At 39.8% G+C, this 25,263-nt stretch overlaps 1 protein-coding gene across 11 annotated transcripts in view; it reads right to left on the bottom strand.

The window, feature by feature from the left end:
* The window catches only part of map4 (microtubule associated protein 4), a 94,442-nt gene that overhangs the window by 40,803 nt on the left and 28,376 nt on the right, over window positions 1–25,263 (bottom strand). For 8 of the 11 annotated variants that reach the window (XM_023326384.1, XM_023326376.1, XM_023326375.1 and 5 more), the window contains 2 exons: window positions 4,296–4,382; window positions 2,257–2,445 (listed from right to left, as the gene is read on the bottom strand). In XM_023326384.1, coding sequence (XP_023182152.1) covers window positions 2,257–2,445; window positions 4,296–4,382 — 276 coding nt within the window. Of the gene's footprint in view, window positions 1–2,256; window positions 2,446–4,295; window positions 4,383–7,155; window positions 7,250–25,263 lie in introns of those variants that run through there. The other 3 variants (XM_023326380.1, XM_023326382.1, XM_023326385.1) reach the window with 2 other exon arrangements.

The raw sequence follows: 25,263 nt of genomic DNA, 5'->3' as shown, positions 1-25,263 counted from the left end.
TCTCCCTTGGATTCAGTTTGGTGCCTGCTTTCTAAAAGTGTTTTGGAAAGATTGTTTTTTGTACAAAAAAAAGAAGAAAAAACAGAACAGCAGATGCCTTGGAGTTGACAGGGTTAGGGGCCACAGCCACTCTGTAATAGCTACAATCTCTGAATACTTGAGATCTCTCTAAAAACATTTATATCTGCCTATTTTAATAGTTAATACACCAAATATACCTCAATATACTTTAGTGAAAACTGTCTTAACTCTACTTCAGAAGCCAACATCTCCAGTCTTCCTTATTTAAACTCTTGAGGTAGAGCCAATCAGCTCTGAGGAAAATGAACGATGCGCCTGGATTTTGTTGCTTTACAAAAGCATTCAAATAGCGTGACAAGTAGCATTGTGCTAAGATATTTTAGCTTCTCAAGCTGCATTTTCTGTCAAATATTTTAGATATCCTTTACAAACAAATCCGTGAATGGTTGGGTTTTTCTGTGAATAGTTTGGAATTCTGTGTGAAAACTGTGGTTAAATTCTTATACTCTTTCTTGAGCATCAGGCGTTTTAGCACCAACTCATTCGACTGTTTTTTTCCTAAAGAAATGATGTTCCTTTCTCAGTGAAGATTGGACAAAAGGTTTTCATCCAAACATTTTCAGGCCGGAGTGGATGTGTGAGTGAGAGGACAGTGAAGCGTGATCTGTGGACACTCACAGCTCAGTGACTGGAAGCCAGCGCATGACAGCACTCACATTACATGTCAGCATCAGATGAGCATTGACCTTCATCCCATCAGAGTGGGAGGATGTGAGACAGGAAGTAGTGGACTGAAGGACAGCTAATTGTTACGGCTGTGAGGAGGGGCGACCGTGTACAGTCTGAACTGATTTCACATACCTAATTCTGCAGCTTCTGCAGATTCAGCACATAAAAAACACATGGTCCTAAACATTAAAAGCTGTACCATGTATATATCATTAGAATTTAGCTGCTCATTTATGATCTTTGCTTTATCAAAACACCTCAACAGTAGTGAAAATCATTTTGGTATCATCGATACCAAAACTCTTGGTATCGATGATACATTTTTAGACAAACTGATGGGAGAGAGAGGATGCAATTGACAGAAGGAAAATACATCAGCACACCACATAGACAGCCCTGCTCATAAAAGATAATCAGTAAGAAATAAATATTTCGCCTTTGCTTCTTTTGAAGCATTCGTCTTTCAGTAAAACCTAACAGTGTTGTGACTAATCCAGCTGTTATGAGCTCAGCATTGTGGCTCCACCATTTGAAAAAAAAAAAAAAAAAAGTTTTATTTTAGATTTTGACAGATAACACACGGGTAACACACGCCAATAAAGATGAGACTTAAATGAACCAAGTATCCAAGTAAGTATTGTTACCATATACTTACTATCTAGCTGAAAAAAAGCTTAAATACAGAAATAATCCACTACGGAAACAATTTTATTGCCAGAGTTAGGAAATAAACTTAGTAGAATTATCTAATGTCCTTCTGGCAAAATGAAAATATGTTACTCTGTCCTCTCTCATTTAAATAAGAGCATATTTTAGTTTTAATGAGATATTAATCTCACTAAAACCAGAAACTTTTCTTGTTTTCTTTAGTGCTCCTGTAGTTTCTCCTGCCTCCTGACAGTTAAACATTTCCATAGAATACAAAAAACTAAATAGCTTCTTGATTCCACTGCTTGCAGAATCATCTTAATGATCTAAATTACTTTATTAGTCTCTAAACCTAAAAAATTCTTTAACACATTCAGTGCATATAAAACTCAGCAAAACAGAATCAACAATTAAACCTTCAACAAAGATGTAAAGTATTATTCACCTAAAAGTTTACAAAACAGTCAAGTACATTAGTGCTATAGAATTTATCAGGAAATAATTATTTAGAGGAAGCTCAGTGACGTAAACATTTTCAAAGTTAGGAAAAACGCTACATGAAAAATGGCTAATAGCCCATGAGTGGATTAACAGAAGTGTGCCCATCACTGCATCTACTGTTATTAGATCATGTATAAAAAAACATCAACTAGAACTAGAAATCCTAAATACCTCAAACTCAGATTGGATGTTGAGTGTCTATAAACAGCAGTTTTCAAGCACAAACACTTTAAATTTGATTTAGGTCTCGACACTTGACATAATATGACTACGCTTTCATCTAAACCTCTCAATTGCAGTTGGTTGCATGTGAAGACTCTCAGTGCTCAGAGTGGGAATGACATCTTTAAGTTTTACCTGCTGAAACATCCAGGGGGCTCCCAGGGGCCTGGGGTTCTGGCAGCATGGCGCTGTGATCTTTTGGGACTTCTGACCCAGCTTGGGGAGTAGGATACTGTGACTCTGATATACTCGGGGGCTTCTGTGGTTGCAGAGGTGCGGCTCCCACCTCCACATTCATTCCAATCCCTCCTGGCTGAGAGAAGCCTAAAAAAACATCAAAACAGAGTGATGGCGTTAATGTTAAGACTTTTTGTCTTAACCCTGTGCATGGAGATAGAGAAGTATTAACAGTGAATCACTCTGTCGTTCCTAATGTGTGATCAGAATTGATGCTCGTCTCATTTATTGAACTACATCAGTGTTACTTTTTAAGAGCGTAGTGGGTGGCAGTATTTCCTGCCCATGAAGATTTATTTCTGATTTTGCTTTTATTTCACATTTAAATGTTTTAGATAAGGGCAGAGCAAAATGAACACTGGCTGATTTTCATACGTTTGCGGAAGTAGATAAGATCGGTTTATCATGCAATTATCAGCTGATCGCCCAAAATGAAGGAAATCAGGGCTGATCTACCCATGCACTGCCAGTTTAGATGATTAAATACAATTAAATCGGAACAAAAGAACCTGAGATATGAGGAAATAAAACTCAGTCTGTTAAAATGAAAAAAACTAAAAGAATTCAAAAAAGATATTTTTTAGCTCATCACATGCTAAAATAAAATATAAATGTTCAGTTTTTGTCACCATCATTCGTCACTCCCCATGTATCAAGCCCATCACCCATGACAGGGTTAGATGCAAAAAGCTAGCTAGCTAGCAGTGGTATATTAGCAGCTAGTAAGCGATATCCTCAACTGCCTTGAGTCACAGAATGCAACTAAGATAATAAAGATTTCTGAGCGCAAATCAAAAATTAGCCTGACAGAAAAGAGCCGTGTCATCATCCATGATGGGGTGAGACATAAAACAGCTAGTTAGCTGGTAAGGGTATATTAGCAGCTACTTAACAGTTCTTCGTTAACTAGCACTTGAGTCACAGAATGTAATTAAGATCTCTGAATGAGACTCAAATTTTTGCTTTACAGAAAAGTGCCACAAGAAAAAAAAAAAAACCTATACGAGAATAAATAATCCCTTCACAGTAAAAATTTAAGACATGGCTTTAATTTTAGCAACATGAATTTAAGATGTTTTTAAGGATTTGCAGCCATCCTGATATCAATAATGTGGACTAACTGTCCTTAAGGCACATGACTGAAGTCTAAATGTAGTGACTTAATGACACAGAGAGCTGTGAGGCTAAAATGGTAAAGATGGGAAAACTTTACTAGAAAGTGTGTTAATCACAGTCAATATCGTCATAGCAATTAACTCTTTCCTGCTGTTGTGCAAGCCTAGTATGCTGTGTAAAAGTGAACATGTGTGTCCAAGGTTACGGCAGTGATTCCGACGTGTCTCATTAAAGACGGTGCTCAGTGTGTGTGCGTAGGCGTGGGGGGGTGGGCGTGCAGGTGTGGGCGTGTGAATGTGTCCATCTTTCTGCAGAACCACAGCCTGACAGTTTTGCTTCTCCATGTGCCTAACAAGCTAACCTTTCATCCAAGCGGCTTTACAGCCACAACACTGATCAAAGAGTGCTAAACACTGCTAAAGAGTCTGAAACTGAACACTGCTGAAGAGTCTTTTGATTTTCATATGATTTTTCTTTTCCAAAGTGTGGAATGCTAAGAGAAACGGTAAAACACTAAAAACGGACTTGAAAGATAAGTTTCCAATGCTTTCTGGAGAGATGCGGCCAAAGTAGAGCTATTTGGATATAACCAAACAGAACAATGATTTTAAATGCAACAAAGTAAATCACAATGCCCAAGGTGTTGCAATATGTCAAAAAGCCAAATGTTTAACTCTAACAAAGATACAATAACACCACTACAGTGAGTTCAGGTTGAACTGAATTACAGCTAGTCTCATTAGTCTTCCAGAAGTGGCAGCTGTATAAATGAAAATGCAGAGGGTGTTGTGTGACAGCTTGAAGAATGTTTGGGGCTATACCTGGGAAAGGACCCAGCATGCCAGAATCCATCATTTGGACAGAGCTGGAGTGAGAGGCCAGGGAATCAGAATGAGCTGCCATGGAGGCTGGCAAAATGGAGAGACAGAACAAGGAAGGAGAAAGAGGCGCTGTTAGACATGTGGACATTAATAATTTAGTACCAAAGGAATCGCAGAAAACAAATCAAGCAGGAGACAAGTGGTTAAAGGCAACAACTTGTCTCCTGTTGTTGACAAGTTCCGTAATAAAGAATCCGTTCTTTATTACAGAACAATCTTGAACATTGTTCAGACATCCTAACAATCCACATGTTGATTGATCTAAAATAAGAAGTTTTCAGCTTTGCGGTACTTAAGTTTGAGTGATAATCTGAACAGACCAAAAGGTAAACCAATGCTAGCAACAGCATATGTTGACTGTAGAAGTACTTATCAACAAAGACTCAAAATGATTTGGTTTTTAAATTTTAGTAGAATGCTTAAAAATGAACTCAGGGAATCATAAAAAAGTACAACAGAGAATTGTATTTATTGTAGATTTACATCTGATGTTTTTGTAGGCAGACGCTTCAAAAAGTGGCGATAAAGAAAAAGATGTAAGTTTGCAGACTGCACGGTCCTTATTGATCAATTTAATCGTTTTTCAATTTTCAATCAGTCTGTCATTGACACTGAAAGAGAAAATGTTTCTAACTTGTTGGAAAAGCTGAAATACACACTGTTTACAGATACCAAAGCTAACCGTGCTAACAGTGCTAATTGCGAAAACTTTCTGCATGTGCCTGGTAGTTTTCTCACTATTCGACTTTGGTGACCTCCAATAGGTCCTTTGGGGTTGGAAGGCCTCCTTGCCATCACCCTGAGCTTTAGCTCCCTCTGCAGATTCTCTTTCAGATTCAAACTGGGCCACTCCAAAACATTAACACACTACCTGGCCCAAACAAAAGCTGCCACCTGGATTTAACAAAGCACATAGGTACACATCTCACTGCATGGGAGATTGTCTTTCAGCTAGCAACAAGTCATTTCACTCCAGCTGATGCAGTTAGTAGCTTCTTATTTCTTGTACTTAAGCCCCAAAAGTATTCAAATCCTTGGCAGGTCTAGATTTCAAGTCATTTTAATTACCAACGTGTTTCATGTACGTGAAACTGCAATTAGTACACGCCCCGTACACAGCATCCATGCTGAAAAAAAAAATCCTGTGGTCATATGAAAGATGTTTGTAGAGAAAATATCAAAGAAGAAACAAACTAATTTAATGAGTTTGAGAACTAACCAACACATTATTAAAAACTGAAATGGGAAGTGGGGAACCATCGTCTTTAAGGAAGAATTGTTGTCAGAATAAAAATTCTGAACGATCGTAATTGGCGGCCACTGAAACGCTTGCTAAATCCCATCAAAGAAAAACATGAAGGAAACTCAATTTACAAGTCAGCATAAATACTGGGCTCTGGAGCGAAGGCAGATGGTCATATGATCTGATGATTTACACTCTTCCAGAGATTTATTGGGCTCATGGTGATGGAGTGGATCAGGGAGCATTAGACATTTTCACACATGGATTGGCCTCCACAAAATTCAGAATCTTCAGGATGAGCTGGAGACGGCATCAGCAGTGGTCACACTCTCCCATAATCAATACGTCAAGAAACATGAATGCAAAACTGGATGGAAATAAATCTTGTAATTATGCAGAAGCTCACCAAAAACAATATGAATGTGTGCCATCCCCAAAGACGACCCAATGGACCTCTTGTTTTTGGGCAAGGGAGAGTGTTACTCCCAGTTTCACTTAAGAGAAACATGTTGGTAATTAAAATGACTTTAAATCTAAACTTGCCAAGGAGCTTAAATATATCTAGAGAAGTTAAAGCAAAAGGCAGTTCCAGTTGTTTACAGGTTCTAGTACAAGGTCTGAACCAAAGGAACTCTTGTGTCTGGCATGAGTCAGACACAAGACGTATCAAACATTTTTTTTACTTTTTACTATTCATAAAGTTTTAGCTCATTTTAATGAGATACCCGAGGGAACAGCAGCGTAACCAGAGTTATACTCAGTGTAACCCTGGCAATGATGTGGGAACTAAAACAGTTAGTTACCAGGTAGTTAACTAACTACACTTGGTGAGCTACTATCTGCTAAGCAGCTACCTGAACACTCATGACGCAGCTCACATGGACTTGTAGACTTGTGCTACTCTACAAAAAGTACTTCAAAACAATTTACAACTGTACTATGTAAATATGTGGTGGAATGTTTCCTAAAAGTTATCATCATAGCAGGTTTCCTGAGACTCAAAACTAGCCAATCTGCAGCTATACCTGAAATACAGCAGCTATGGATCATGGAAAATTGCAAAACACTGGAAACATTTTCAGAATTTTGGTTACTTCCATTGAAGCAATCGAGGAAATCAATGAATCACAGGTCACAGCATTCCAACACTTACCACTTATTTTTTATTTTCTTTACTTTTCAATTCTTACAACTGAGTATTCCTGACATTCCTACCTGGTAGGTCTAAACCTGAGGCCTGCTGCGGGTCAAGCAAATGCGAATGCGCCGCTCCCTGAGGCTCCAGGAGCCGAACTACCCGCCCCCAGAGGTCACCTCACAAGCTGCAGCTTCCGCAACATTTACCAAACAACCATGATCACGTCCTGCCATGATCACGTCCTGCCATGATCACGTCCTGCCATGATCACGTCCTGCCATGATCACGTCCTGACATGCAACGACACATTACTATGCACAAACACTCAAACTCATTTTCTTAAAATAAAAACCGAAAAACACCATAAAACCTTGTCCAGTATCAATCGCTCCAACAGACACGTGAACCTGTGTGCTCACCTGTCCGGTCTCCTCATGAAGCAGACATGTAAGTCCCAGACAAGCCACCATCCAGCTGCAGAGCGCTGCTCACAGCCTCAGTCTCTGGCTGTCTGCACTGCAGCCTCAGCTGGCTTTGAGCTACTAACACTGTGAACCCTCACACACACACGCCCACACACACACATCGGCATGCCATCACAGTTGGGGAGTCTGGCTTTGGAGTGGTGACGTTTCACTGTCTGTCTGGTTCAGGTCCCGGGCCCCCCGGCAGCCACCCAGCCCCTCCTCTTGCCCCCCGTCTGCTGCTGTCGCCACCCTTCAGTTCCTGTCCGAGAGGTCCGGCCTGAACCGATGGGGCCGCGGTCAAGATCAGGAGTCGGAGTGTGAGACAACAGTACAACTGGAAGTGGGGAGGGAAAGACAGCAGGACATTACTTGTCTTTGATCAGGAGTGACAACCTGGAGAACCTGATGAAGGGAAAGGAGGACGGATAGAGAATAGGAGGGAGGTGAAGTCGAGGAGGAGAGAAGACGCAGAGGGAGGCACCGATGGCAACCCCCACCACCCCCCACCTCCCCAGCCTCTAGCAGCGAACACACAGGGTGACAGTGAGGCGAACAGACAGGATGCTACCCACAGTCACAAACGCTTCCATGTATACAACACGCAGGGGCCTCGGTACGTTCCGCTGGCGGTCTCGATAGAACGCACAAGCCCATCTATCAGAAGAACCTCGGACCGATTCCAGAATGAATCCCACGATCAGAGTTTCTGGGTATCCAACGTCACGAAATCAGGATTCAGAAGGTCAAATACGAAAGGACAGGCGACGCACGGCGGAGAGGTGGAACCCAAACAAACAAACTTGCTCTTTGTTTAAAATCGGTGAAGCTCAAAAGGTTACAGCAAAACAGGCGGAAGCATCTATCCCCTCCTCCTCTGGCCCCCTGCTGAGCGGAGATGCTGTCCAAGGTGCTGAGATCAGGCTGAGCAGTTTCACTGAGGTCGGTCAGGGGCACTGGCACGAAAAACAGCTAACACGGCCTGGATGTTTGCATGTTTACCCCAAACTGAACCCTGTGGGCTGTCTCAGATCGCGTCCCAAAGACAAATGTCTTTTTAACAGCTGGGGAGGGAGAGAAACACTCAATGACCTCTGAGCTGGTAACACGAAACATCAGTTTGGCGAAAGAATAAGTGAAAGGAGACGGGTCAGAACTGATGTCCTTTACCAGCCTTTCTACTGCAGCCACAAAATCCAACACTGGAAAGCCTTCTGAGTTGTCAATAACTTCCTGTTTAGTCACCATAACATCAATTTGATGGCATCTAAGCTAGTCATCATACAGATGGTCTGGATCTTCAGTTACAGAGAAACAATTTCTTGCTGGAGAATTTCTTTGAAACTTCTACAAAGTTTCAAACTTTGTAGAAGTTTGAAACTACTGGATCTGATTTTAACCAATCGCTCATGTTTAGCCATGAAGTACGTGATGAAACTTACCGGAAATTGCGTGCGCTGTAAACTACCATCCCCCACTGTGAGAAGCGCATAGAGAGAAGGCCCAAGCCAAATGCCATCTTTGCCAGCAATAAAATGTCTTAAAGGTTCCCTTTGTTCCAACTTTACCTCCTCAATATTTGGAAGTGTGGCCAACAAGTACTGAACAGCTTTGATCACCTCCTCCCCCGCCATTGCCAGACTGCAAGCCTATGGAAAGGCAGACTACAATTCTTAAATTGCCCTGATTGAAATTCTACTGGAAAAATTGAGCTCAGAGGGAAAACGCCAAAACGGAGCACAGAAAGGAGATGAGAATTGAGGAAAACTGTGTAGGAAGGTGATGACCATGCTAAATCCAGCTGGATTTGGTGTGAAATGAAGGATAAATGTGGGGAAAATAATCTATTTCCACTGGTATGGTGGGAGATCAGTGATGCTGGGGGCCTAGCATCATGAACCCTTTGAAATAGGTATAGGTCAGATCTACACTCTTCCATTTTGCATCTTTGGTCAGGTTTAATCAAGTTTATTTGTATAGCGCATTTCAGCAACAAAGCAGTTCAAAGTGCTTTACATGATAAAAACACAAAGACAAGAAGTCATAAAAAGAACAGTCACCAATTGAGAAACCAATAAACATTACATATTGTGGAGTGCCATCATTCATGTTCCAGTGGTTATGGGTTGAAAGCAGCTCTAAACACGTGGCGTTTTAGCCATCCACTTGCAATGTTGACCATTACGTACCCAAAAGTTTTTTTTAAGTACTGCAGAATGTTTCGTACAGACCGTGTCAGTTCATGACCACCTGGGGATGTTTTGTGTACACTTTGAATTAGAGTGAATATTTATAATCTACTCATGGTGTACACGGTGTCAAACTCCTGCCACACTAAATCTGTAAAAGACAATTATCAGAGCTATTTTGACTAAACTATTCTGACAAAATGTCAAAATCTTTAACTTTTCAATGAGTCGAGCAGGCCAAACGAGGATCAAAACGTTGAAGAAAATAAACTGAAACGTCATGGTGTAAGCACGCAGGCCGGTTTAAAAGCACAAAATGGAGGGGACGTATTGGCAATACACATACTTATCCTCCACTGAGCCAAAACATTCTAATGATGCTTCATGTCTTTTGTGACAATGTGAGCTCAGTAAAAATTATGGAATGGAATTTCACTGGCGGTCTTCTTGAAGCCCAGGCAGATTCTCCACCGTCCTGCCCCGGAGGGGGGATTTCCTGGCTGCGCTGCGCTGGGGTTAATGTACCAGCAGTGAGCACATGGCTGTGTGTGTGTTTCCCTGGATAACGACGTATAAACCAATGTGAACAGGTGTGTCGGTGCACAACAGGAGACTCATTACGCTCCAGCTGTATGACCTTTCATAACACACTCACTTCCAGACTGTTACACCTGCAACATGGAGGAGCTGCTAATTGTCTTTGGGTAAAATTTAGTTTGTCTCTCCCTATCAGCGTATGGGCTATGGTGCATAAACACTGAAGAAACTGACTAGTCACTATTAGTTATGAACTCCACTAAACATCCTCCATGGTAGAGTGATGAGAAGAACGCCACCGGCCTGAACAGACCAAAACAATGTTGTGTGTATAGGAGAAAAACCAACACTGCACATCACCCTGAACACACCGTCACATGACTGAAGCTAAACACTGACAGCAGAGAAATCTGAAATTGGGTTAAGATTTACCTTCCAGCTGGACTACAGCGTTAAACATACAGATGCAAGGATGAATAACAATGGCCTAGTTAAAGTCCAGGCCTGAATCAAACCTTATAGCTCTGTAAATACTCCTGAGGTGCTCTTCATAGTCTTTTTATTTGGTATTTTTTACTCCCTAGATGTGCCACACAACACTTCCTGTGACAGCAGTTAAAAGCCGTTCTAAAACTTAACAGGGGCTGAATCCAAACACTCATCATACTTATGACATTTTTATCTGTAATAACGAGGAGGCACAGATAAATCGGTCCCAATTTCCTTCACTTTAGGAGATCGCATGCATGTGTCACCCCACTCTCGCCAACTTAAGAGACTTTGTTGCTATGTTTAGCAACTTTTCAAACAAACAAACAAACAAAAAATGGTATCGGCCTAAATCGTAATTGGTAGGTCAAGTTTTTTAATTATTGGTGATCTGTCAGAAAACTGCAATTATTGCACCCGCGGTAAAAACTATTGTTTTCATTCTCTCGTAGAATGATGCAGAGGTTGATGCTGGTCAATCACACATAAATTACACTTTTCTTTTTTTTTGTTTGCAACGTGAAACCATGTTAAGTTTAAGTGGGGTGAACAGTTTTTCAAAGCTCTGACATTAGAAGTCATTGCAGTTCAGCAATCATGTTGTAAAGAGAAGAAAGACTCAAAACTAGATTTGATAAAAGGTGTTATGCATGGTGGTGGCCGCTGCTCCCTCACTGACACCATCTGATTTTATGTCCATGAACACAAACATTTGTATTTCTTATGAGTTTCTTTCACATTTCTGTTCTGAGGCAGAGTGACTTAAAGTGCCTCTTTGCCCTTTTGTTTCTCCTGGTTACATCAGACGCTGTTGCTTAGCAATCGTACACAAGTGGCAAATGAACACAGGGACATGTTTGTGGGCCAAACATGCAGAGCTAATTGGGAACAACAAGCTGCCCTCACCAGCTAAGAGTGATGTCTGCCACAAGCAGAGAGGATAAATGCAGTCCTGCGATTATGGTGAACTACATTTCTAAATTATGTAAGAGTTGACCTCAGAGGGCTGGAAACACATGGCATGGAGATTTGGACAGCTACCAGTTTCACATATAAGCTTACTCATCCATGGGGGGACATGAGGACATCCACTAAGAAGCACTTCATCAGTGCTCCATTGAGAAATAAGAACGCACAGTAACATGTGGGCTCTCGTTTAAAGATGCAACCAAGACAGAAATCAGGCTGAGAAATTAAAGTGAAGAATCCAAACAGGCTCCCTTAGCCCTGCTTCTACACAGATATGTTTAAAAATGGCTCCTGAAAGCCAGTGTTGGCTGTTCTGAAGACAGCCAGCAGATTGATGAGGCCGACTGCCAGTCGCACGTAGTTACAGTCAAACTCCTGCCATGCTAAATCTGACTCACATCATGATCACATCTGGTATTACAGCAAGCTGGAGTTACAGCTATTCTGAGAAAGTCAAACACTGCTAGTTACAAACGGCGTCCAGGTTATCCAGAAGTATGTTTACAAGGGGTCTGGCATTTAAACTGGACATATTTAAAGATTAAACCCTAAATCAACTTTTTTTTTTTGCAGATAAATTGTCTAAATTGTTCCTAAAGAGCAACAATTTTAAAATGCTTCTCTGACAATTTAAAATCTGTAATATTTGGCCTAAAACTGTCTCAGTGCTGCCCTCCTTGGGTTGAATGTGGCTACTGAAGTCAAATTCTCCTATTGGCTTTGACAGTACAGCTCTGTTGATGACTATAGATGCATTACAAAAAACTTTGTCAATATTCTGCCAGAGTCGAAAAAACACAATTTTGCAGTTGCACTGTATTCATTTAATAAGAAACGCAATTAAAGTAAGTGAATGAGTTTGCTTGCACAATAGGTCATAAAAAACATGCCATGATCTACTTCCTGTTGTCTCCTTTGTGGTTTGCACCAGCAGTAAAATCTGGTGGTTGATCATGTGACTCATGAAAAAAAGCAAAACTATTGCAGTTTTACAAAAATATCCACTTTTAATAGAGCTAACAAATACGCCTCATTTTAGCACCTAAACTTTATCAAAAAATTTTTGTTTGTTTTTTGCAGTGTTACCAATGAGCAAATTCATTTTCAAAATGTCAAATTGAACAATTACATAATCGATGAAATTTTTTTTATTTAAAACGCAGCTTATGTTATACAACCCAATAACACAACAATGTTACTAAATTTATCACACGTCATTTTTTGAAAAACATATTACAACAGAAAATTATTAGATGTTGATTTACCTTTGAGATTGAAAGAGTAATAATTTTTGAATGGAAATGAATGAATCCCAACCAAATCAACATGTTCTATATTGTGTATAAAGCCCTATGGCTATTACATTAGCTAAATGCATATTGCACCCATAATCTACTTAGATTGATAGTAAATTGAACATTGATCAACATATTTGATGATGGCTTTTGGCAGAATATAATGTTTATTACTCGTTTCATAATTGGTGATTGTATGATGTTTTATAATATAAAACACTCTAAGCATGACTTATTTTACTAACAAGAAGACATATTTTAAGGTGCTGATGAGGCTATTATTCTAACTGCTGAATGGTAGCCTAACAAAACTCGTTAATTTCTATAACAGATCCTCAATAAACCAACAGGGTCCAATAGATAACAACAATTAGTTGAGTATCCCAGAAAGATATAGGACATAATGAATAAGTTAGCACCAAGCTGAACTAAGGGGTGATAGCGCGGTTGTTCTGCTTGGTTTCGTGTGGCTGCAGCCCGCGGGTCAGTCTCCGTCCTCCAGCCGACCCAGCCTCAGCCTCAGCTTCAGCTTCAGCCTCAGCCTGCTCCCCTGCTCTACTCCCCTTGTTGCAAACCAAGAGAGCTGAACCGTGCCAGCTGGGTCAGGATACAACAGGGCCAGTGGCAAAGAAACGCAACACACTGGTTGTTCGCTGCAAAGCCACGGTAGCCAAGCAGCGAAACCCAAGCAGCCGTGTCAACAGTTCTGACTGGGTTGGACAGGGATGTGAGGGCGAAATATGACGTGTTCCTTTAATTTGGCTCTGATCTATGCAGAAGAGCTTCAACTTGGTAGCTTAGATGAACCGTTGAAATTATGCAGTGTTTCTGGAAAACTATTAATGCAGATTTAAAGGTGCATGAAAGTATGGCTGGGCTGTAAATTCATTTGATTCATTGATTATTTTATTAAATAACATTTTTGGTTTTTGAAGATTTAATTTGTGGAAAATCTGGATTTGTTTTTCCACCAGTGCATTCCTTCGGTTTCCACAGTTCAGAGAGATGTCAGTGTGCCATGGGCGGCCATTTTGTCTGGCAAGCATGTTTTACAGCTTCTATTTATTGGAACTTTTAACTCAGGTCAGCTTTACGATAGAATATAAGGACCAGGCTATGACTTTTTAATTTTTAATAACAAGAATAAAGTTACAATATTATTAGAATACAGACACAGTAAGAAACAGTTATGTAATGATAAATTCAAAATAATGTGAGAATAAACATTCATATTGCCAGAATAATGTGGAAATATTAGGCAAATTAAGTAGTGATTAAATGAAAACTTCTACACAAAAAAGTTAAACGAGGAATGTTGAGCATATAGCAAAGTCACAATTTGGAATTGGCTTTAAAGATAAGGTAATACTTCATCTATTAACACATCAGCATCAAATTATTTTCAGCAGTAGAAGTTTGAAACAATTGTGACTGAGTCTATGTTGAAGAAACAAACACAAACTGAGCTGGTTATTTCTCATTAAAACAAAACAGATTTGTTTTCTTTAAATCTAAGACATTCTGGTAAAATTATGTCTTTATTCTGCCAATATTATGACTATATTCTTGTAATCAAACAAAAGCATTCTCCTAGTTTTGGCACCAATACTGTGTCGTCCAACACGTAAAAGGGATGATTGAAATACAAACGTTTGTAATTTCTTTTTTAGAAAAAAGAGTCAGAAAAAAATCTATTAAAATCTGATCTACTTTCAGATTTTATTTTTGAAGTCTCATCGCCCAGCAGTACATGACAACCAATGAGCAGACATGTCCATTTAAAAGTCCAACTGGAGCCATCCCATCAGCTTCCAGTTCATGGAAACTTAATACCAAAACTGTCTCCAACCCAACATGCCAGGCTCAACATGGCAGCCATTTCTTTTCTTTAGTTCCAGAACTGCATAATCTGGGATTAGCTGGCAGGATGGGCAGAAGTCCTGCAGAATGTCCTGAGGCTAACTCTGATGTGTTCCTGTTGCTCTGCAGCAGGAACACTGACTCTGTCTGGGTTTCAATGGTGCTGCTGCGGCGACGGTTCACAGAGAGGACAGAGCGGCTTTTCCAAACGTCAACAGTCCCATGCTGATTCAGCACAGCATTAATCATGAAAACAGCTGAGTCATGGTTGCAGAGCTGCTGAGATGAATCCGAAGTTTTGGAAGAGTCCTCTTTACATTTTTATAATCATTCCAATTGCATTTTTATATAACAAAAAGGTATTATTCCCATATCTTTTAAGTAAAATATTTAGGAAGGTTCAAAACGAACAAAAAAAAAAACATATTAGGCTTAAACTTACAGTCATAACCAAAAGTTTTAATAATGTGTTTTGTAAACTTTGTGGCACTTCACAGTCTTGTTCAAACTCAGTGCGGAATGATCAGATGCATATTAATTTACTGGAAAAAGCTTTAATAGCTCTAAATGAGTGACAACAAAAGCCCATTATCATTGTTTATTTATGTATTTTTTAACCAGAAAGATATTCTAGCTTTGGACATTTATTGTTAATCAAATAGTAGTAGTTATCATGTACTAGCCAGCTGAACATTGCTCAGAACAACCACAATAAAAAACTGTTTGTTTCTTGTTTATTTGAATATGAAGTTAACAGTAGACATATGGCGCCTCTAAATCAGTGGGTTTCAATTACTTTCTGTCAAGTTGCTGCTGGAGAAAACAGATTTTTTCAACGTCCCCCGGTATTTAAATACCATCCAGAACCTGATCATTTGTCTGTGCAAACTACTGACACCAGCATTCTGAATTAATCTGTTTGGGTTATCAGAACAGATTAATCAAATAAGCTGCAACAGCTAAAATGTTATATTTTAGTTGTAACATTTTACAACTAAAATGTACAACAATAAAATGAACAATAGCTCATTTTATTGTTTTAAGTCTTAAAACAGTAAGAGAAAAAGTAGTATCTTTTACTGGGCTGAGCAGTCAGCTTGTTGATTACTGCCACCTAGTGACTGGAGGCTTGTTGGTCACTCAAGCATGAATAAAAACACTAAAACCCTCCTGTCTAACATGAACTTTGACCTTGGAGGTTTTTCATAAACTGATCATTTCTGTTGTTGCAAATGTTTCGGTTTGTGACAATTAATAGAAAAATAGCATTTACTCTTTTCCCTGTTGTACCAAATGATGACCCAGAAACTGAAGTACATACCAAACAAATATTATTTTTCTTATGAGTCCTGTTACAGAATTAGCCTGTAACATCACAACAACTCTGTTATGATATGATGTCATATCCTTGCACTTCAGATAAATCAATTAGCAATGTTAATTAGCAGATAAAAAACAAGTACCATTTAAGTCCTGAACTAGACTAATATGAAGTAGAAGAGAAGAAAGGTGCATTGGATGTGTCAAAGTCGGCGCATTAAGTCTGTGTCTTCCTGCGAGAAGCAGGTGGTTGATAAGAGCTGCAGGCATCGTGCGCTGACACAGATCCAGCTGTGGAACCCTTCCTTTCTCCATCTTGGCTTTCATTCCTTGAATGCAAACCTACTTTGTCAGTGTGTCCTGCACACCTCCCTGTTGTAGCCTGGAAACAAGCTTTGGTCTGTCACAGAAGAAGAAGCAGAGAAAGCAGAAGCAGCCGCTCTGTCCTCCTTCTGAACTCAACGTCTTCATTGTGTTTTCTACTTCGGTCCAACTGAGCCCTGCCTAAGGATTTTTGACCACACGTTTATTCTACTATACATTTCCAACTGTCATGCTTTAACTACATACTTAGTGTCATTAATTAGCTCTACTTGGCTGATTTAAGGGGGTCTACATTAAGACAATGTCTGTCAAATCAACAGATGTAGTTCTGCAGTGCAGTAAGGACAACAGGAATCACCTGAGCTGATTCACCTAAACTGGAGTCTACTTGTTTAATGTCAAGCAGGCAGAAAGATTACACTCCTGAGTTTAGAGTCATGGTGGGAAGGGGGGTTCTTTCAATCATAGCCAAACACACGTCTTCAAATGTAAAACGCTCAGATGAAAAGCTCTCCGTCTTCAGTGAGAGAGGAATTAGGTTTATTTTCTCGCTCATGGATTAAAGCTGCATCATGAATATTAAAGGGGATTTATCCTACATTCCTCCTAAACTAAGTACAACTGTGTGGCAGCAGGAGTCTATCAAGCTATCCAAACATAGGGTTGGCTAAAAGTTTCTGAGTTACAGTGTGAAAATCATATAAAATAAAATACAAGTTCCTTGAGTGTGCCTTCTCACTCAGCTAGGTTGCAGAATATCCGCAAGAAAGGCTAGGAAGTCTTTAAGCTGTTTGCCAACAACCATTAACCATGTCCAAAAGGTTAAGGGGGTGAGTCCCTGTAGGGGTTGATTCAGGTTAGGGATAAGACCTGAGTACTGGATTTTATTGCCTGTTCATGTCAGAATTTAGTTCAATGAATGTCTCAAGGCAGGAAGAACACAGCCCACAACCTTTAAGGTTTTCAGTGAGTGTCATATCTTTCATTTTAGCTTTTCCAGAGACTGCTCACTCTGGTGTATGTGAAGATGGCTTTGCTTGATTAAAGGCTTTGCTGCTTTCCAGAGGGAAAGCTACAGTAGATTCCTAACCTCCCTCTTTGACACAGGCCATCTCCATTTCCTTCTTCACTACACAATAAACTATTAGCACAGTTTATTAGTTCAAACAGTATTAGTTCATTAGTTCATATGTCTTTATATGCATTAATGCGCACAGTGGAAACCGCTGTGACACTACAGCAGAATCCAACATCCACAGTCTTCCGTATCTCCACTCCTGGGTTACAGCCAATCAGGAAGGAAAATGAATGGCGCTCCTAGATTGGCTGCTGTTGTTAACAGCAGTCAAGAGCTTCTCAGGTAGCATCGCACCAAGGTGTGACGCAAATAGGCAAACTTTCCAAGAATAGAATTCCATTTCCTCTCTGTTTAGCTCATAATGTCAAACATTATAGTTTACTGAATGTACATCACCACTGCAAAGTCATGGATTACCACAATTTGAACCAATTTTATTTCTTTATGTATTTAGTAATTTTGCACTTCCTTTTTTTTTATCAGTCTCAACCTTTTTGCTACCAGCTTGTCTGTAATATAAAGTGAAATTGGTGTCTAAATCTTACTTATATTGATTTGTTCTATATCTTTTTCGGCTTAACACACTCTTTTCTTGTAATTATTGTAAGAGCCAACCAAATAAAAATCAGTTGCAACATTTTGCTTTGGACAATGCCTTGCAATCTGTTTGCTGATACCTGCTTAACTTAGCTTCAAAAAGCTAGCTACATGTTTTAACTGTAGCTTAAGATACATGCTTAATTCATAAAAAAAAGCCAAGAGCATTTTTCAGAAAAGTCATAAGACCTGATCAATAATTCAAAGAAATCTATTCCAGCAGAACATCTCCATTAGATCAATAATAGATAGAACTTAACAAAGGATCAATGAAAAGGCTTCATGTTCGTCCAGTAATGCATGTCTCTACTGTCCGTCAGCACACACAACATCCGTAACACAGTGTTGCTAAAGATGGAACTCTCTTCAAGGTTAGGGTCTCCTGGTTGTGATGCTGGTGCAGTACGTCTGGTAGTGGTGTACTCTAACTCTAATACTATCACAGCAGTAAAAACTGCCAACACAGAGGAGACGCCCACGTTCTTCTGCCTCTCCGCCTTTTCATCCTTCACTCACAGAACAAGAGCTGCAGCCTAAGCAGAGCAGAGCGCCTTACAGAGACGCTCACAGGCAGAAATATCCATGCTGACAGAGAGGTTTATACAGGTCACCTTGGTAACCAAAGGTCATCACAAACTGAATGTAATACCGTCACATATATCGGCCGGGGAGTAAATTGCACAACTGTGCAGTATCATCAGTACCTGAAAAATAATTATTAAATCTGCTTTCAAGCGTAAAGATGATAGGAGGTTATAGAAGATGCATCTTATTAAATCTGTTCTCTAAATCAACTAATATTGTGTATCCAACCGCTTATTGAACTTTTAACTGAATTCTTTGTTGATGGAACACAAACACTGATACCAGAACACTGGTCTGAAACGAAAGACACTATTTAAACACTTTCCTTCATTTAGATAAAAAACATAAGTACAATAACATATGTATTTTTTAAATTTTCAACAACAACATAGCAGGTGCTGTAGCTCCTTTTTTGGCACAAAGCAAATCCTAGTTTGAAAAATCTGTTTACATCCCCAACCTATTCAACAAATGTAACTAACAGGTGTTAGTTTTCTGGTCCTATAAAACCTTGAGGCTTCCTTCAACAGTCTCTGTAAAAATGATCATCACACAACACAAAAACTAGTGACAACAGATTTAATGCATGTCTTCGTTCACAAATCAGGCAAGAACATAAGCTTGTGTGGGAAGACCTCTGGCTAGAAAATGTCCTCGACAGCAGAGGGTTGGGAAGCAGCCCAGACATGGGCAGAGATGTGTTTAGTCACAAAGGAAGAACTCCAATGTTTATTTCCTGATGGACGGAGGCTCTGTAGCCTAAAGTCTCACTGAAACTAATCACCATGGCATTCAGTTTAATTAAACATGAAAACTCTAAACTTGCCAATCTCTTAGGGTTTTATGAAGCCCCACCCCTGTTTTTTCTATTAATCAGTAATGTCAGAGCTTTGTTTTGATAGCCTGACAGTATGAGCCTGAGACAATATAAGAAACTCATAGCTTCCCCTTGGTTAGCAGCTGCCAGCAAAAAATGAGTAGGTGCAATTTGGAGGTGTGCACACTTATCCTTTATTATGAGCCCCAATCAAGCTGTGAATGTAGTTGTGTCCCGCTTTGTATGAGAAAGCAAGAAATTTCTGGGTTGAACAAAACGTTAACTCTTGACACTAGCAAAACAAAACACAATTACTCTAAAAAGGTTTAATCGTTTACTTTAATATGTGTCTTATTTGAATTTTATGTACGTCATTCCTAATTTGGATGTACTCCTTTATTATATACTGGCTATACCTAAAGAAAATGTATTTTATTCTCCTCTTCACTCTAAAAGGGTAAAAAAAAATTTTGGAAGAACAGAACAAACATAACTGGGTTTTCCTATTTTATTTCTCAATATCCATGCTTCACAAAGTCAAAAATATTCTTCTGTCTGATGTCACACCTCAGATGAGTAGTCATCTTTTTTTCTTACAAAGCAAGATACATCAAAAGGCATATGTTAAGAAAGATCGATAGACATGCAAAAGCTTATTCAGTGACAAGAAAGAAGTCAATAAATGTAGTTCATACAGGAGGTTTAGTACAGTTCAGTTAGAAGAAATAGAAACCAAAAGCCAAAAAGGTGTGGGTTATATCTCCATTTATTAGCAGAAGGTGCAGGCCGAGGACACAGACAGGCACGTCTATAAAAAGGGTCGGTTTGATAATATGGAACATAAAAACACTCTGGAAATAAACTTTTAAAGCACACATACAAACTCATACCACTTTCATACCAGATGATCAAAATTATGCAAATGTGACACAAGTGGCAGTAGCATCATGTTAGCATGGCCAGTAGCTTAAGTTGCAGGGAAATGGAAAACCGTGTGGAAAAACCTACTTCCTAAACATGATGAGCGTACCAGAATCATTGTCTTCCCACATACAGAAGTTCTTCTAAATTTAATGCACTCCAGTGATGTCCGCATTGATTAAAGCAAAGTAAAAAAAAATAATAAAAAAAAACATTCATAACTGACACAAAACCAAAGTTCTTCTTTAGTTCTGTGTTTGTATCTTACCGTGACCTCTGCTAACATCTCAGTGAATTTAAGCGCATACTGTCATTTCCTGATCATGTAAAGCCACAGGAATATTAGAGATGTGAGTACACTGAAAATGGAGGGGAAATATCAAGTTTCTGCTTAGCTAGTTATTAAAGCTAAGTAAGTAAAGGTGTAACGATAATAAAACAACATGGTATAATTCGTAAAAGTGTCTCAAAAAGGGCTATCAGCATGCTATCAGCATGGGATATTGTCTGGTAAAGGCTGTGAGTGAGTATTATGTGAGAGTGATGCTACTAGCTAACTGCTAACAAGCTAAAGTTAGCATTTGCTTTAGTGTGCTAACTATTGGGCCACTGTACTGCATTTTAGGACTTTTCCACAAACGTCTAGCATCGCAGCTCAACTTAGCGCAACGTTTTAGAGTTCAGATGGTTTGTTGAACATTCTGTTGAGTCTGCTATTGTCCTTAAAAACTCCAGACATGCTCGTTCACTGTTATTTTTGACTCATAACAGCGACTGTTGTATTGTAAAGGACTCTACATTGTTAGCCTCAATTAGCCTAGTGAGCCCTAGTGAAGTATGTTCTAAAAGGGGGCTGGTACCACAAAATCGTTACTAGTGTAAAACCCTTACAACCACACAGAACTGTGTCGAGCCATGTTAGTTGTAGGCGCTAGTGTGCCATAAAGTACTGAAAACCTTTATTATGTTTGTGAAAACTAATAAACGAGAACTTGTCAGTCGTTTTTTTCTTTTTTTTCTGTTTTAAAATAATACAAACATAAAAGCTAGGGCAAGCCTTGGATTATTCTACACTAAACCCAGATTTTTTGGGGGGAATTTTTGAAAGATTTACCCTACTTGTAAAAATAAAAAATGTTTATTTGCAGTTTTTCCAAAAAATCATGCTAAAAATGTCATGTTGCGTCACTCTTGTGAACCTGATACCGTGTATTGTCCTGTTTTATGAGACGGACGTATCGTTCTACCCCAAGATGTTAGTCGTACACCGTGTTCCAAATTATTAGGCAAATTGGATTTAAGTGTCATAAAGATTAAATATTTTTGTTGTGCTATTACATTTATAGATGGTATTGTGTGTCAGGGCTCTTTGAATCACTATAATTAATTTCAGAGAGCTGGTTGATTAGTTTGTCTGGTGAGCTCAATTAAAGGAAATCTACTTAAGAAGGATGTTCCACATTATTAAGCAGGCCACAGGTTTCAAGCAATATGGGAAAGAGAAAGAATCTCTCTGCTGATGAAAATCATCAGATAGTGTAGTGCCGTATGACAAGGTATGAAAACATTAGATATTTAACAAAAACTGAAGCGTTATCGTACTGTGAAGGGATTTGTGAACAAAGATGGGTTTGTGCAGATAAAGGCACAATGAGGAAGGTTTCTGTTAGACAAATTCATCGGATTAAGAGAGCAGCTGTTAAAATGCCTTTACAAAGCAGCAAACAGTTATTTGAAGCTGCTGGTGCCTCTGGAAGCTCAAGGTGGAGGATCCTCTAGAGGCTTGTGGTGCATGAACCTACTATTGGCCCCTAACCAGAGCTCACAAGCAGAAACGGTCGCAGTGGGCCCAGCCATACATGAAGATTAATGTTCAAATAGACTTGTTCACTGATGACCGCTGTGCAACCCTGGATGGTCCAGATGGACGCAGTAGTGGATTTGTGGTGGACGGCCACCACATCCCAACACGGCTCTGACGTCAGCAAGGAGGTGGTGGAGTCATTTATTGGGCCGAAATCATGGGGAGAGAATCTTTGGTCGGCCCCGTCAGAGTCCATGAAGGTGTGAAAATGACCTCAACAAAGTATATGGACTTTCTGACTGATCACTTTCTTTCATGGTTCAAAAAGAAGAGCCGTACCTTCAGTAGCAAAATCATCTTCATCATGACAATGAACCATCTCATGCTGCAAGGAATACCACTGTGTCATTGGCTGCTATGGGCATGAAAGGAGAAACTCATGGTGTGGTCACCATTCTCCTCTGACCTCTGACCTCAACCCTATTGAGAAGCTTTGGAGTTTCCCCAAGCAGAAGATCTGAGGATGGAATGCAGTTCATATCAAACAGCAGCTCTAGGAAGGTTTTCTGACATCCTGCATAGAAATTCAAGCAGAAACTTTCCACAAACTCACAAGTTCAATGGATGCAAGAATTATGCTGTGATATCAAAGAAGGTCCAATGTTAACATGTAACTAAGTCTGTTAAGATGTTTTTGATTGAAGTAGCTTTTGATTTTAGTACATGTGACCATTTAATGCTGCACATTCAAAGAATGACTGTTTGAAGTTCTTTATAATCCATAAAATGTTTAGAAAATCTGCTGTGTATAATAATTTGGAACAGTGCATTTTGAGTTTTTTATTTTTGAAAAAAAAAATACTGTTCATGGAGAGTTTTGTTCAGTAATAGTTCATGACTTGAAAATTATACTGACCATCATCATTGACCATTTAAGAAAATCTGAGAAAATATCACTTGCATAATAACAATAATTTGGAACACGGTGTATATTAATATTACATGATAAAGTTCTCTGTCTATTATTCAGGGTGAGTTGGATCTGGAAAGAACACACGAGTTTAAAGACGACTTCTCATCTCCTCAGAGGGAACACCCTGAATCCTTTGGATTACCCTTAATCTGTGCTGGTGTTTTTTCAGAGAAAAGGACAAAGTAGTTTTTATTTAAAGCGTTCAGCGCAACCAGACCAGATTATGTGTACATCTAATGTGTGAAGCAAATTCTGCCTGCGACCTACTACCTGTAGTCTGCATAAAAGGTTTTGAGGCTAACAAGATCAACATTTATTTGCTACGATTGTTTTAAACGAGACCGGTTAAAAACCTGAATAGTTTCTTCCTCTGGGTTAAAACCAGTCTAAGTGAGACGCATCACTCACGGGTGAAATGGAGGAAGAGACGGAAGAAAAACAAACAGTCCTTAGGTGAGTGAACATATCGTCATGTTGGAGTGTGAGTGTGTGTGTGCTGGTGTTGGGGTGTTGACAGACTGACCTCGCGGCGCCGGCGACTCACTTTGATCTGTATCAGACAGAGAGAGAGAGCGCTGCATGGTGTGTGTCTGCGCCTCGGAGACGGGGTGTGTGAGGACGTGAACTTCTGAACTCGATGTCTGCCTGATCTTTCTTTCTTTCTGCCACATTAAGCTTTGAACCCAAACTGAACAAAGTGGATGCTTTTTTTTAAAAAAATTATTATTTCTGTTTAGCTCAGACTTACGATGGAAAAAGTGACAATATTGTAATAATTTTTTTTAATGAATGCGATTCTGCACATATCCCCTAATCAGCAGAGTGCCAAGGGCTGATTAGTTTGGCCCAGCGGAGGGAACCGGATTGCGTCGCAGCAGTATTTGGTGGAACTCAGCGTACAGAACTCAGTCCAAGTGTGAAATCCTGTCTCGCATCCTCAGACCTTGTCTGTTCTGCAGGATGAAGGACGCGTGTATCAGACGACTAGTGTGTGTGTGTCTGTTCTGCACAGGAAGAGAGGAGGGGAGGTGCACAGAAGCAGAAGCGGAGTCGACAGGCAGTCATCGGGCCGATGGAGAAGAGTTTTAGTCCTCTGAAGCATGGTGTCGAGGAAGGAGCACAAGAAGAGAAAATAATGTGATGGAGGGAGGAAGGAAGGTTGTGAGTGATGTTGAGGGAATAAAATGGAAGCAGTTCAGACAAAAATATGATGTGGAAGGAAGAAATCAGGAGTAAGTGGAAAAAAAAGAACAATGAGGAGAAGGAATAAGAGGGAAAGGAAGACAGCACGTTAGTAGCAGAATCAAACGTAAACAGCTCAATTCTTGTTCATAAACAAAACACAAATCCATACTTTGAAAGAAGCATTAAAAGCCATGCAGAAACACCGCGCATGCTGCATCCATGCACAGGAAACACTCGTGCATGCAAATGCATCTACGTATATTTGCTCTGTCAGGATTGGGTCTATGCTCTCGATTCCGTGACCCAGTTACTACTTTTAACTTTTGCCGCCCAACCGCATTCCGTCTCTGGGGACGGCTGCAGCTACAGTGATGAATGGATCCAGCGCACCTATAGGCCAGATGTTCCAATCTAGTCAAGGAGAAAAGAAAGGAGGAGGCAAAGACACGCAGCCCTTCTCCTACTCTTCAGAACTCAGATAGAGCTTCAGCTGGACGCATGCAAAGGAACTAAATGACCTAGCAAAGCCATGCAAACATGGAGATGACTTCCAGCTGATCCACAGAGATGCTGGCTCCTCCCTTCGTCAACAGCATTCACCCACAGAAAGGATTCTGGTCAACTCACACCCTCTGGATCTGGATGCGGAGATCAGGTTTGGAAAAAGTTTTGATGAAATCTCGAAGTCTAAGGGAACTGATCCTGAGTCAGAAAACATTTCAACAAGGATAAAGTCAAAATGAAAAAGCTGTGTTGGGAGAAACTAAGGGTGTTTCCACTCCTTATAGTCCAGTAGCCTCGGTTTGACTGGGGAACAAAATTTCTACATTTGTTACATTTTCAGCTGGTGCGATTCTTTTTCACACTGCACTGTGTCAAACAAACCAAGACCCTTTGAAAATCTGTTTTCCCTCCTTGCCTCCTGGCTCTGCACCACGAACCAAGAACCCCTGAAGGAAACGACATGAAAACTTCTAAAGAAGACACAGAGTGCAACTTCCTTCTTCACCAAATGGAAACAAAAATGGAGTGGCGCCAGTGTTTGTCGTTGGAAGATTTCTTTTTTGCCTTTGGTAAAAGACAACGAGTCATCCTCCTGCTAGCGTTAAAGATGCGCATT

This window comes from Xiphophorus maculatus, chromosome 21 (genome assembly GCF_002775205.1).
Source record: "Xiphophorus maculatus strain JP 163 A chromosome 21, X_maculatus-5.0-male, whole genome shotgun sequence".
NCBI classification, from domain to species: Eukaryota; Metazoa; Chordata; class Actinopteri; order Cyprinodontiformes; family Poeciliidae; genus Xiphophorus; species Xiphophorus maculatus.
Note: the sequence above shows the minus strand (reverse complement) of the source record. Positions and strands in the feature narration are given on the sequence as shown.